We start from the raw sequence: 13,512 nt of genomic DNA on the forward strand, positions 1-13,512 counted from the left end.
TATAGCCAACTATTTTAAATGTAACAAGATGGATAAAGTGAAGCCATAGTATAAAAGATGTAGCATGAGGCTTCTGAATAGCAAGGCTGAGCATAGGCACGTGAAAGAAAGGCCTTAACATTTGGAAAATGTTTGTATGTGACAGATATACACAATGAAGAATTCTGAGTTAAGAAATGCATTGTTGAGGAGAAGTGAATAGTTCAGGTCTAAAAATAGTTGTTTAACCTGCAGTTGTATTATGTGAGGACTGTGCAGCCTATACTGCACAAATGCAAAAGCACTGTCTTGCAAGAAGTGCATTTATCAGCCACAGTGTTTTATTGAGTGCTTTAATAATACAAGTGTACATCAACTGATCCACAGTCAAAAGTGGCAGGTCCCTAAGAAATTTACAAGCATTTTTTTTTTGTTGTTTTTTAAGTAAATCAAAATACATATTAATTTGTTCAATGCAATAGCCTTTTGTGTGGGAAACAGAAGGCTAGTGATAAACACAGTCTTAGTAATGCACAGTGATTCTTGATTTTAAGCTTTTATACAAAACTTGTTCCCAGTAGCATGCACCCACCATTAAAGACTTCAGTACAAAAAAATAACCCTAAACACTACATTTAAGTAGAAATGAGATATAATTCTGAATTTTTTTTTTCCCCAAAACCACATGAAAGAAAAAAAAAACAATCCCACACATTAATACAAAGCTTTGTGATAAAGCTCTATACTATTACAGATCCAACATTCTTTGCACTGATAACCAAAATTCCCTGTCTACATTTGAGGGAAACAACTTTCAAGTTAACAGAACAAAAAACCCCAGAACAAATAAAAATAAAACAAAAAAAGAAAGTAAGGACAACCTTTTGTCACAAAATGGTTCAAAATTTAATAAAAAATAAGAATGAAGGGAAGGGCTATTGATGCACTTAGTGAATGTGCTTGCACAGGTCCAGCAAATCCTAGAGTAGGTTCCTATGTGGCGTATCGCTTGGTCCACTGTCTGGCCATTCTGTCGTGCTCTGCTCTGTTAGTCATGTACTGAGTGGCAATGCTTCCAACCAGGGGGTCAGCTGAAAAGGAAACACAAAGTGTGAAATACGCATCAGCCTCGAAAGGATGAAAAAGCTATTTTTAGATCCACATTCATTCAGTTCTCTTAGGTTAAACTGTAAGAACAAGGTGCCTACATATGCTAGCCTAATTTTGAAAGCGTGGAAGGAAGGTGGGGAGAAGGTGGCTTGCAATTAGCTATACATTTCTGTTAAACTAATAACTGAAACAATATTCTAAAATTATACTTCACAAAAAAAAGTTCTGATAATTTCATTTTGAGCTAAAATTCACTTTCAGATGATGTAATTTATTTATGGTATTAGATTGCCACAAGTATATATATTCTCACCTAAGAAGAGGATGGGCTCTAATTCTATTATCAGGTTCAATTTTTTTTTTAACGCTTCTAGTTTTAAAGCATAAAGAAATATAAGGAATTAAGGCAGTAAGTACTATTTTCAAAGTGACAGAAGTTAATTCCAAACTTTGGAATTGTTATTTAATTTAAGGGATCTTTCTGAGCATTCATATGGCCAGAATGCTGCATGATATGGTCTGAATCTCCAAATACTTCACAAATAATTAATCAAAACCAATCAGTCCCCTAAGAAAAACAAACCAAGTCAAGACGTTCCCATAAGTGATTGCATTTAATCAACATTTTTCTCTTTCAGATACTTTTCTCAATTTAAAGCAGACAAAATGTATAGAGATTTTCCCTTTTTTGAGGGAAACCCATACACTTAATATTTTTGCTGCAACAGTAAATTTTCTGAGACTGTACCATGTGAGTCCAGAGGCACTGATACCACACTTTTTCCTGACTTAGGACAGAGGAATATGACTTCTTCTGAAAGCTAGGTAATAATTAGCTTTGTAGTTGACTGAAGATGGTGCCATTGAACAATATGACTCTTAGCTTCCCTGGTACAGTTGTAATCTGAGTGGGGTGCTTGTACTATTAACCACTGAAACTCCTTGGACAAGACGTCAGATGTTACTCTGCTTCTGTAAAGCAGAGTAAATCTGGGCTTTTTTTGTTTGGTTGTTAATGATAGGAGTTTATGATAGGAGAAATATGTTGGTTTAGCCAAAAATCAATTGATTGGCATACTGCCAACATCATCAAATATTAGTAAATAATATCTAATAAAAAATCTTTTGGTTTGCATGCATACCCTGCACTTTTAGGAAGAGCCTGTGATTTGAATGTCAAGTTTACACTTTCTAAATTAGTAAGGCAAGTTATCACTGTGACTGCAGTGTACTATGTCCCCGTAGTCTCAGTCCTGTGAACACTTACTGCATGTGCTTACCTTTAATATTTTAATATAACCAGGGAAGGTCACCGAGGCCTGAACTTGACTATTTTTATATTCATAAATGTCCAAGAAGCATATCTGATCTAAGATCCATTTTAAAAGCTGTAGACTAGAAAGTATATCACATTTAACTCCTCGGCCAAGGTGGAAAAACTACGTAGGGGATTACCAGAAGGATTTTGTTCTGTGGAAATAGGAGGTTAATGGTATATGGGCATTTAAGTAGTGAAAAGATATCCATGGCTGGAACAAGGTTTCAGAAGCACTGTAGGGTAAATAGGGAACTTGGGCAATAGGAAAGGGCAACATTTCCTTCACAAAAAATTTAGGGAGTAGCCACAGGGAAACGTTGTCATAGTGTAACACTAGTCTGGGGATCAGCCTGACAGCACTGCTGCGAATTCCCACACCCTCCTTGGATGCAACGCCACTGCGTAAAGAAACGCTTTCGGAGACCCCTGGAGAAATGGAGCCTAAGAGTTGAACTTGAAAGGAATCCTTGAAGTAAAATTTGACGAATGTCCTGGTTTTCATACTGTTGGGAAAGGTGGTGTTCGGCCTCTGAGGCATCTGGCTGTGATGGGCTGCAGGACATTATAATCTAGGAATGTGGCAAGCCCTTCTTGAGGTTTAGTGCACATTTAAAGTGCTGCGTCTAAGATCTTTACAAAGCCTTGCATGAAAAGTGATGTGCTGTGGTAAAGATTTACCCTGTTCAAATCTGAAGGTTTTTTATGTGCAGGATGAATGTTTCTGCGAAAGAATGTCTTTCACATTGAGAGGTGTAAATCAATTTCTTTGATACATTCCAAGGGTACTGAGGATCACATCATCATCCCCAATCCTTGATGATAATTATAATTGTTTCCTAGTGTGGGTTTCCATGTACATCTCATTTTGGGAGGAAATATTTCAACAACATACATATTTAGAAGGCTTTGGAAGGTACAGGCTCTTCCTCTCACTTCCTCACAGCATTGGAAGGTGTCTCCTCTCTTTTAGGGTGAGAGAATCAGTGAGAGGAGTTCTTGGTAAGCAGGTGTGGAAATCTGTTGAAGCCCAGTAATGTAGAGAACTGGGCTGTTTGTTTATCCATACGTTCAAGTCTTTGCAGTATTTTGTTTGGCAGTTGGGGAAAGAGTGGAGATGATGGCCTGCAAGATGTCTGAGGTCTACAAAGCTTTTATTGTAGGTGTGTAAATTCCCACAGAGTGACCTGAGAATCAACTGTCATCTTGGGTAGTTCCCCCAAGCAAGTGTCTCCTTCCATTGTTGTCTGCCTGTATGAAGCAGGTCTGTGGAAGCAAACCACTTGCTTGCTGTAGCATGAGTGGGAACATCTGCACTCACAGCCAGCTGACAAGCGAATGCTACTAAAAGGTACTCTCAGTAATAACAGTAAAGATATTGTTTTTTTCAATTTGGTTAAAAGTTTTTTAGGTACAATATTGAATAAAAGAACAAACCTATAATTTGGCAAAGCCACTTGCTTGTTCGAGACCACAGACTGAGGGAATAGAAAAATAGTTACTGACACTGAGGCCCCGCTATTTCACATCTCTATCAGACAGTCCGAAGGTGTGTTGTCATTACATGTAGTTACTTACGAGGATTTTAAAAAGGACTCTTCAACAGGTGTTTGAAGAGCTGGCTTATTTTAGCAGTTCCCATGAAGGCATAAAGCCATCAGGAGGCACAACTGCTTTGTTTGGGAAGTCAGGACAGATGGTGAGGAGGGAAATTTAAACTTCAGATCAGAGCCACCCAACCGGTGGCACACTGGCCAATTCCATGCAGCATGCTGCATCTGTGCCACAGCATTTAAGGACAGTATGTGAGCTCCAGAAATGCCACGGATTCTTCCTGCACCTGTGTGGGCAGTTTCAGCCAGCTGGCAGGCCCAAGAAGACAGATCTCTCAACCCTTCAGGAGTCATGAGTTACTGTTGTTACACAGTTCACTGGGATGGGCCATGAAATGAAGATTACAAGATAAATTGAAGCACCTTAATTAAAACAATTAAAAGATTTAATTCTCAACATGCACGGACCTTGGTTATAGTGTCCAAGTCCTACAAAATACCAAGTATGAGGAAGAAATCTTACAAAATATCAAGGAAAAAACAGCAGTTATCATTTACCTCCTAAACTGTGTAGCACATGGCTGAGCATCATGTGGTTCTCAGCTGGGCTGCACTGTTTGAGGGGTATTGTGAAATCACCATTAGTAAGGTCAAATATGTATTTATAAAACAACCACTGCATAAACTATCTAATTAAGACATAAAAAGGAATACTGGATCTCAAAATTCATATGGGCATTTTTCCCATGTTTCCATTTCTCTTTACCAAAAACTATTTCTTATTTTCCATTTGTATATATCTGTGGTTTTATTCTTGATGTTAGAAATTCGTTTCTGTAACTAACAAACTGCTTGAGTTTTATCTTTTTTTTTTTTTTAATAAGTAGCATGATCCATCATTGAATCAGGGTTCATTTTACAATTTGACTCCAAATGGGACTGTGTCCAACTGACAACAAAACCAGGTGATAGGAATATAAAGCTATGCCAGAAATGTGTTATCAGAACAACCTAGTAAAAGAAATTAAAATAAAGCCAAAGTAAATTAACAACAATAACAGCAAAACTATGCAACTGCTGGCCTGGCAGGAGGAATGTACTCTTGGTGCACCAGATGCATGGTGGCTGGCTTGCGAGCCGGGATGGCACCCCCTGTGCACAACTCCTTCCCTGCCGTGTGGGCAGGTATGGGCTTCCCGGCCCTCAGGGTGCCGGTGGCTGCGGAAGCCAGGATGAGGCAGAGCGACTGTGTATGGCACTTGGCAGCACTGGAACCTGGGAGCAGGTTTGTGGGTGGCAGTGGCTGTGTAGCCACTGTAGGAAATCGTGCTGTGGCACACACTCTCAGCCCGCCAGAGAAGTTGCTGCAACTCTTTTGACGTTTAAAGTTTTGTATTACTGTTCCTCCTAGTCCCAGACTCTAACTTCTAAAAATCTGCCCTAGAATGCCTCTATAAGCTTTAACTTGTGTAAAGAAAAATTTTTATCCCATGCTCTGATTGGTTCAATGTAAAATATTAACACAGCAGGAGTTACAGCATCAAATTTCATGGTAGAGGACAGTGGATGAGTAATGGAAATATATAAAAAAAGCACCATATTATACAGGCAAAGACAGAAACTATGGTTCAGCGATGTAGTTTACATGGAAAATGTCAATCAAAAGACTTAAACTATGAAGAAAAGCTTCTGGATGATTTATAGGAAGACTGCAGCTGCTAAATCCCTCCTCACCTCACCATATGTAATCCTCATGTTATATCACAATTCATGAAATTGCCCTGTATTTATGTGGATTTGAAAGCTGGGTGAGCTGGAGCTTGTCCCTAGCTTGAAAAGGTTGGATGTGCCGCTCTATGCCACCTTGTCATTTTCTTTTGCAGCCACTTAGTATGACTGTATAAGGAAGAACATTTGTGTCTCATGTCTGCCGTAAGGCTAATCAAATTTACAGCCCAATTCTAGTAAGTTAATGCTATCGGGGATTTGGATGAGCCGAGGTTTGGTCATTACAAAATTTCAGCTGTGTTTAATGCTAGTTAAACTGCTTTATCATTCAGAAGACAGACTATAATTCTTCTTTAAAACTACTTTTCCCCCAAATAAATGAAAATATATTGCTATACTGTATTTTTCTCAGCTTGTATTTTTATAGCTATTTCTATGTCAGCAAATAGCAATTTCAGAGCAGAATTCATCTCCTGGGCTTTTCAATGCTCTTTTAAAAATACAGCAAACATACTCTAGTGAAATAAAAAATGGAGATGGTGTGTTTAACAGCTCGATTTCAATGTGCCTTCTCCGTCAGCCACACAATATGCAATGAAATTCCAATTGGTAATACCAACATGGTTAAAGAGACACACATTTAGACTTAAAACATACATTATGGGTGTTTCTATGCATTTTATATATATTTTTATGAGCATTTATAAAGTAGAATCATATTTCTAGTGAAGTATTTTGCAGTCTTAATAGAGAACAGCTGATGGAGCCAGTTATTGCGCTACTACAAGTGGGTTCTCAGAAAGATTTCTGGAACACCTTAAAAACTAAAAAAACCCACAGCCCTACAAAAATCTCACAGTTTCTTTAGCCAAATATTTACAATGTTTTGTGTTTTTTTTGGTCCAGGTTAAGATTCAGCTCTGTATCGGGGGAATTCAAAAGAGTTGGCCTCCAGCTGAAGAGCAGAATTAAAGTGGAAGGATTTCCAAAGGTTAGATGTAATTTGAAAGGTCTTATTCTTTCTGAACTATAAATGACTCCATCCTCATTGCTGTGAGAGGCAACTCATTGCCAGGCTCTAGGGAACTACCTGTACTGAAAAATCAGTCACCAAAAATTAAATGTTAAATTTAGAAGAGCTTTAGGAATATGTAATACTATGGAATACTACATTTTCTTTCTTTATAACAGCCTCTCTTTCCATATATTATGCTGTATTTCTTTTTCAATTAAAAAATGTGGAGTGCTTGAGCTTTTTTTTTTTTAGGAAAAGTTGAGGTGTATGTCATCTACAGGATAGCAGCCTTGGAGTCATCTTTATAAAGCAGCACAGCCAGGATTGGTTACCCCAAAAACAAACCTTCCCAAAATAAAAGTTCATATTTTCAGTAACTACATTTTGTTTGGTCACTTCAGTGCAAATAGCAGTGCAGGATGTTCCCATATTGGCTTGCAGTGAAAGCCACGATTTCTGAATCCAATTTTTGTCAGTTTTAATATTGTACCAACTTTTAAGAAATAGGTCCCAAAAGGCAAATTGAAAAAAAAAAAAAAGATTGGGGCAAGAGAAGAAACTAATAATTCATTGAGACACCAATTTTCTTAACAGCAAACACTGACCGCTTGCTTCACACCAAAACCACCCTTAAAATTAATTAAAAAATATTTAATATCTAATTATACTTTTTATGTTGTTTTCAGTGGTATCCAGGCTAGTGTTATAAAAAGACCAGTCAGTAAAAACTGCAAAGGCAGTGTGAGACATGCTATACCAAATACGTCACAGAACAATTTAATACTCTTGAGAGGAAGGGATTAAGAGAAGATTAATTGTTTGCGAGTAATTTTATTTATAATGTCACTTTGCCTTGGGAAGTTTTCATAGTTAACCACATATCACCTGTTTTAAACTTAATGAACTCCTAGAAGACCATGTCAAGGATCCTGTGTGTCTTGACGTGGAAAATGAGATATGTGAAATGAATCATAGTGTCCTTCAGTGATCTTAGAGCAGCAGTGTTGCTCTCTTTTGCTATCATTAATAATAATGCACAGACTAAGTAATTCTTTGAAGGCAAAGACAGGTGGAGCAGCACACTGAATTACTCCACTGACCTTTCACCTTTGAAAAGAGTGCTGGAAATCAGGGCACAAGTGAAAATGAGTGCAGCACAGCACTAATCCCTGTTTGTGCGGCAATAAAACTATCCTCGCGGTTGGGAGTCTGATCAACACACGCGTAGGGACGGGAACAACAGAGTGATTCAAGGCAGAACAAAGGGCAGTAGCAGGGCTGTGAATTGCTTTACACAGCCTACAAGCTGAACTACAATTTATTTCTGACTTTTACAAAATCACAGTTCCAACTATCCATATAGAAAGTATTTAACAATCTGCGAGGTTCTTTGAAAGCGATACAGAAGAATGATAAAGTGATCAATAAACACTGTAATAAAAAAGAGAACAAATAAAATGAATTGTTTCAGTAAAGAAAAATAATTATTAGAGAGGAAAGGAGCAAATTCTGGAAAGGTCTAATGTCTACTAGGAAAAGAGTAAGTGAAGCTAATATCAACTTTTCAACAGAAATCATACAATATGGCATATAATGAAGTCTGCTTCTTATTTCATGAACTAGTTTTGCAGATTTGATTGGTCACATCTTAACATTCAATAGAAAAATTCTAATGCATATAGAAAGAATGTTAAGTGGTCTTACAGTGGTGCTTTAGTTTCCCATGTGTAAAGCTGGACTAATGCTTTTCAATCACCCAGGCTATTCTGAGAATAAATATTGTAAAAATTGCAAGGTATCTGTATACTTTCGTAAATGTGGCTGTATAGATGTGTAGCACAAAAAGACAACTATCCATGACTAGACTCTAAATTCTGAGCTCAATAGAATTGTCACAAACACATCTGACTGCTATTAAGTTTGTACAATGATTGCAGTTACACAAATATTAAGGCATGCATGACTTGATTATGATGTCCAAACTGTTGTCTGGAGAAAAAATGCTGCATATCTTCAAAAATAAAAGAGCTCTGCAAATCCAGTTTAGAAAACATCCATTTACTAAAATATCCATTTTGTAAGCATGGAAGGAGAAATTCATTCCTCTCTCTCAACTTGCCTGATTGCTGTCAGGCTACCTACCACAGATCTGTGTGAAACATGAGGCTGCCTAAGAAAAAGATGTTTCAGAAATAAGGAGTATTATCTGGCCCAATTTTATTAACGCAGCTCTTAAAGGAAAGTGTTGGCAGTGATTCATCTCTGTATCTTGCCAAGGGAAATCATTCTTGTTTAAAGAGAAAGATTCTTTTTCCAGTTTTTAGTCAGATTTTTATAAACTTCACTGTCTGACTGGGAGTTAGTAGAGGCAATCGTGGATCAGTGAGGCACAGTGTACTGATCTTGAAGAGTTGTCTTTAATTAAGAAAGAACATGCATCTATTAGAAGTACCAGCATGCTGGAACAATTAAAGTTCTGAAATAACACACTTCACTTTGATGCTTGGATGAGTCTCAATATTAAAAGCAAAGATACATTAGCAATGTATCTGTTCATAATAATGAACTCAATTGAGAAATAGTCATTGCTATTGGAAAAAAAAGTATAAAAAGGTGTTAGTAACTACAGAACTTGATTTGAAAGACATTACGTGGCATGTGGTTTGATAAAATTTGCAGAAGTTACAGCAATATGCGTTTACCTTGTGGAAGCTGGCTGTGAGTAGATAATAAGGAAACCACAGCCCCCAGATTTCAAAATGCTAAGACCCGTAACTGGCATTTATCCATAGGGTCATAAGTCTTTTTTCAGAAAAGCACTGGATGTGATTTTTTTTTTGTGTGTCTGAAGATTCATTAAAGGAGGGGTAGATACTCTATAGGAATGCTAGTGTGTTTAGCATTTCTTTCATCTAAAGATAAAAGAACCAGTTTTCTTCTGGGTTTGTCTCTTATTACTTCCCACTAATCACCTACTTCAGGCAAAGGATTGACCTATGGGTTTTACACATCCTGAATGAACAGTTTAATCACAAAGCAACTATGTGTAAAGCTATTCTCTGTGACCATGCTTTGTGCAATGTTAGGCATCCTATAGCCACAAGCACCAAAGGTAGATTACTCTGCAAGAAAACCAGGAGGTCCAATAGGATTCACTTACCGTGTGGATTCCCAGAGGATAAGGAGGGGAGGAGGTGTTACTGCATGGTATGGTCTTTGGTGGCATTTAGACACTGAGAGGAAAATGAGTTGTAAAGCCATCTTCACTCTTAGAAGTGTTTGAATGTGAACAAAAAATCATCAACTTAAACACATCCAGATCATTTTAGGTCAGATGCAGAAGTCATCTGAATCCTGCTCTTTTATCTATCCCTTTATACCTTTATTGCAATTAATCCTTGGAAGCCTACATATGTTATGAATGCTGCTTATTTTGGTTTAATCTGATTTTCTTCTTCTTGTCCTATAAAATCTCATTATTAATTTGTCACATTTAAATCCAAAACTGCTATTAAGAATCCCATACAAAATGTCAAAAGAATACAAAAGAGGCCTTTATTTACAAAGGAGTGGGTTAGTGAAGAATTTTGTCCCTACTAAAGGCCTACTAAATAGGACTCTTTCATCGCCTAGGGCCTGAAATCCCTTGGCAAGTTGAACATCCCTTGGAACAGGAATAGGAACTTAAATGTGCCTTGCATGAACACACCTCTTACTGTTACCCAGTAACGACACAAAAAATAGTCAGGCCTCTCCATTCCCTATCTACCCTTTCTCCCGGGGAACATGCGGAAGGAAGTCACAGCCTGTATCTGGCTCAGACATATCTAAGTTTATATCTTCCTCCAGAGGCAGTGGAAGAAAAATGCATGGAAACTAATTTATTCAGAATTTTTGTTGGTATGGCCCAAATGCTGTCTTTGATGGTGATGGCTTCTTGATTTTTCTGGACTGCAGGCATGGGTCATTTGAGCCTGTTTATGTGATCCAATGTCGTGGCCTCAATGTTGCCACATCTGTGATCCATACTGTTCTAGAGAAGGCATCCTAAAATGTTACTGCACTATAAATGCTGGGAATAAGTGCCATCTCTGCAGAGTATGAGACAGGGACTTCTGGAGTCAGTCTCACTGCTAATGTGTACACTTGACAGGTTTCTGACAGCTCAGAGTGGTGAGGTCTGATCTGTCAAGCACTGCAGATTTGCAGCAATACTGCCCTACCAAAAGAGGCATCCGAGGAAGGTGCTTGTACCAACACACACTGGCTAAAAAATGTATGAAAACCAGAGTGCCATCCTGCCCTGAAGACAGGGGCTGGCCAGTTATGGTGACACTTCTGGAGGCTGATCACAGAGGTGACATGGGACACTGCATGAAAGGAGCAGGGTGGTGCGAGCTCTGGCAATGACTGAGGAATCAGCAGGTGAGTGAAAAAATAATCCCATTTTAGTAACCAACCAGACTATCCACTTCTAAATTAACTTCAGAATGTGAATATAATTACATTTAATTATGAACAGGTTCTAATAGGACCAGAAGGAAAAACAGGTTAAACAAAATAACTAGCATTCATCATGTAGGCAGGTTTTGCTCCTGGATTAGTTGCAAATGGAGTTACATGACAATGCTGAAAAAAGATTGAATTTGTGATATTTTACAGCAACAATTTCATATTTAGTAACAGGTAAAATAACTTTACTTGGAAATCCTATCTTTCCTGCCTGAGGGGTCACATTGACTCCATTGCCATGCCTGACTAAATGATAATCACTTTGCAAAATGATTCCCTGCATTGGCATAAAAAGCCCTAAGACCGAGCCGTAGAAAAAGCTATACAAGGTAGAGATGGAAAAGACATGGAAGGTCATGAAGGCATTCCTTCTGCAAGTATAATACTGTGTCTTATAGTAAATTCTAATCGATATATTAAGACCCAAGCAACAAGGATTCCAGCTCTTGAGAATTTGCCTAAATCTAATTAATCTTGAAGTTGCAAATGCTCCGTTCCATAGAAGAGCCTTTCACTAACCCTTATATGGATGGAAAATTCTACAAACAATTTACTAATCAGAGCTCTATTTCTGTATCCCATATGAATGTGAAATCTTACAGCACAGCCCATCCTTAAATTTGGGACAATTACACCATATATTTTGGTATTTAAGTAGCTGTCTACAACTCCATCTAATGCACCTGAACTTAATTTGCTGTGAAAATAGGGACTCTGAAACACATGCTGCATATAATTTGTTATATTTGTTGCCTTTGATAGATCTGCAAAACTGTAAAAAACAAACAACCATTTCCTCCTCCCCTGCTGAATAATGTAGAAAATTAGCCGTGCAAAATAAGAGAGACTTGTCTTGCAGCAGTGTAAATCATCTCTGAAGGTAGAATCTGAATGACTCAGGAATACTAATTTCTGAAATTTTACTCAAGAAGATGAGAGACTAAATGATTTAACAGCTAGCATACTTATATCCAGGATTCTAAATATTGCTTTTCAGGACTGACTTTACATTCTTATGGGGAATCTGCTAGCCAAATGCAGCAGACTTCTTTTTACAAGCTTGAATAATGTGGAACAGTGTGATTTCTATAGTGAAACAGGAATAATTCTATTTTAAGAACAGGAAGAATCAGTCTTAAAAATAGTTGTGCTAATCAGGGTCCTGAATGTGGTTTGTAGGCAGTCAGCAACGTATGGCAAGAAAACTGAAAGTCTGTCCTTGCCTTCACATTAAAAAAGGTACACAGGGAAAAAGAAAAACAACAATCACACAAAACAAAACCCCCACTAAGTAAAATGGAACAAAGTCTAAATGAGAAATCTGGAGTACAAAAGCTCAGCAGGACTGATGCCAGTTAATTCCACCTGAGATTTGAGCTATTTGTACTAACTGGGAATAATGAATATTAGATTAAATTATTATGACATTAGAAAATTCATGTGATGTCTAAAATAATTTATTTTCTATTTTTATTTATTTTTCCCTTAAATATATACAGTTTTATTTCAGAAAGATATATAGTAGAATTGGTTAATCCTGGAAGTGTTGTATCTACTTCATACAAAAAAAAAGATTCCAATGTAATTAAGGACATGTCTGCATTGGCTAGACAAAACCTGCATGAAACCAAGAAAATACTTTTAAAGACTGTAAATTATTACAGGGTATTTTGAAAGTAAGAGACAGTTTAGTTGGTATCTTGGAACTCATTCAAATTAAACTGGAAGTCTGTATTTTATATATGAGAAATAACTAAGAGCTTTATTTAAATACTTCAGATTGTTAAACATTTAACGTTGATGACTTATTTTGGTCTTGGTTCACACAAAGACTTATTATGTGTATGCACCAAATTACCTATCTTCTCTCTGAGGTAATGGGCATAAGAAACCTCCACTGGTACTATTTTAAATTACACATGTTTATTGGAAGGAAAATGAATTGTAACCTTTTGTATTTGTACCATCCATCACTCATGCATTTTTTCAAGTACTCTTAATTTAATGATGGTTGAGTTGAAGCTCATAGAAATTCTGTTTCTTGAGCTGAAATAAACCAACTTCAAAAAAACCTGTATGTATTTTTATCATACAGCTTTTATAAGCTTCATTAAAAAAAACCCCAAAACTAAAAAACCAAAAAAGTCAGGTGCATATTTTTCCAGCTTTACCTCTGTTTTGTGATATAACTGTATTTTATATGTTCTAGAAACCCTTTTTGAGGAACAATAAAAATTAGGAACAGTTAAGGGTAGTGACAGGACTCTTTTCTCTCATGAGTGTCAATTACATCCCTTTAC

The 13,512-nt window shown here is 37.1% G+C and overlaps 1 protein-coding gene across 2 annotated transcripts in view; it reads right to left on the minus strand.

The window, feature by feature from the left end:
- Positions 1-298: 298 nt before the first annotated feature.
- LOC114000521 (ubiquitin-conjugating enzyme E2 E2) overlaps positions 299-13,512 on the minus strand; it is a 207,612-nt gene continuing 194,398 nt past the window's right edge. For both annotated transcript variants that reach the window (XM_027744892.2, XM_027744891.2), the window contains exon 6: positions 299-1,070. In XM_027744892.2, the coding sequence (XP_027600693.1) occupies positions 973-1,070 (98 nt within the window). In that variant the 3' untranslated portion in view covers positions 299-972. The remainder of the gene's footprint in view (positions 1,071-13,512) is intronic.

This window comes from Pipra filicauda, unplaced genomic scaffold (genome assembly GCF_003945595.2).
Source record: "Pipra filicauda isolate LSUMZ 115617 unplaced genomic scaffold, ASM394559v2 scaffold84_size4826128_pilon, whole genome shotgun sequence".
Lineage (NCBI taxonomy): Eukaryota > Metazoa > Chordata > Aves > Passeriformes > Pipridae > Pipra > Pipra filicauda.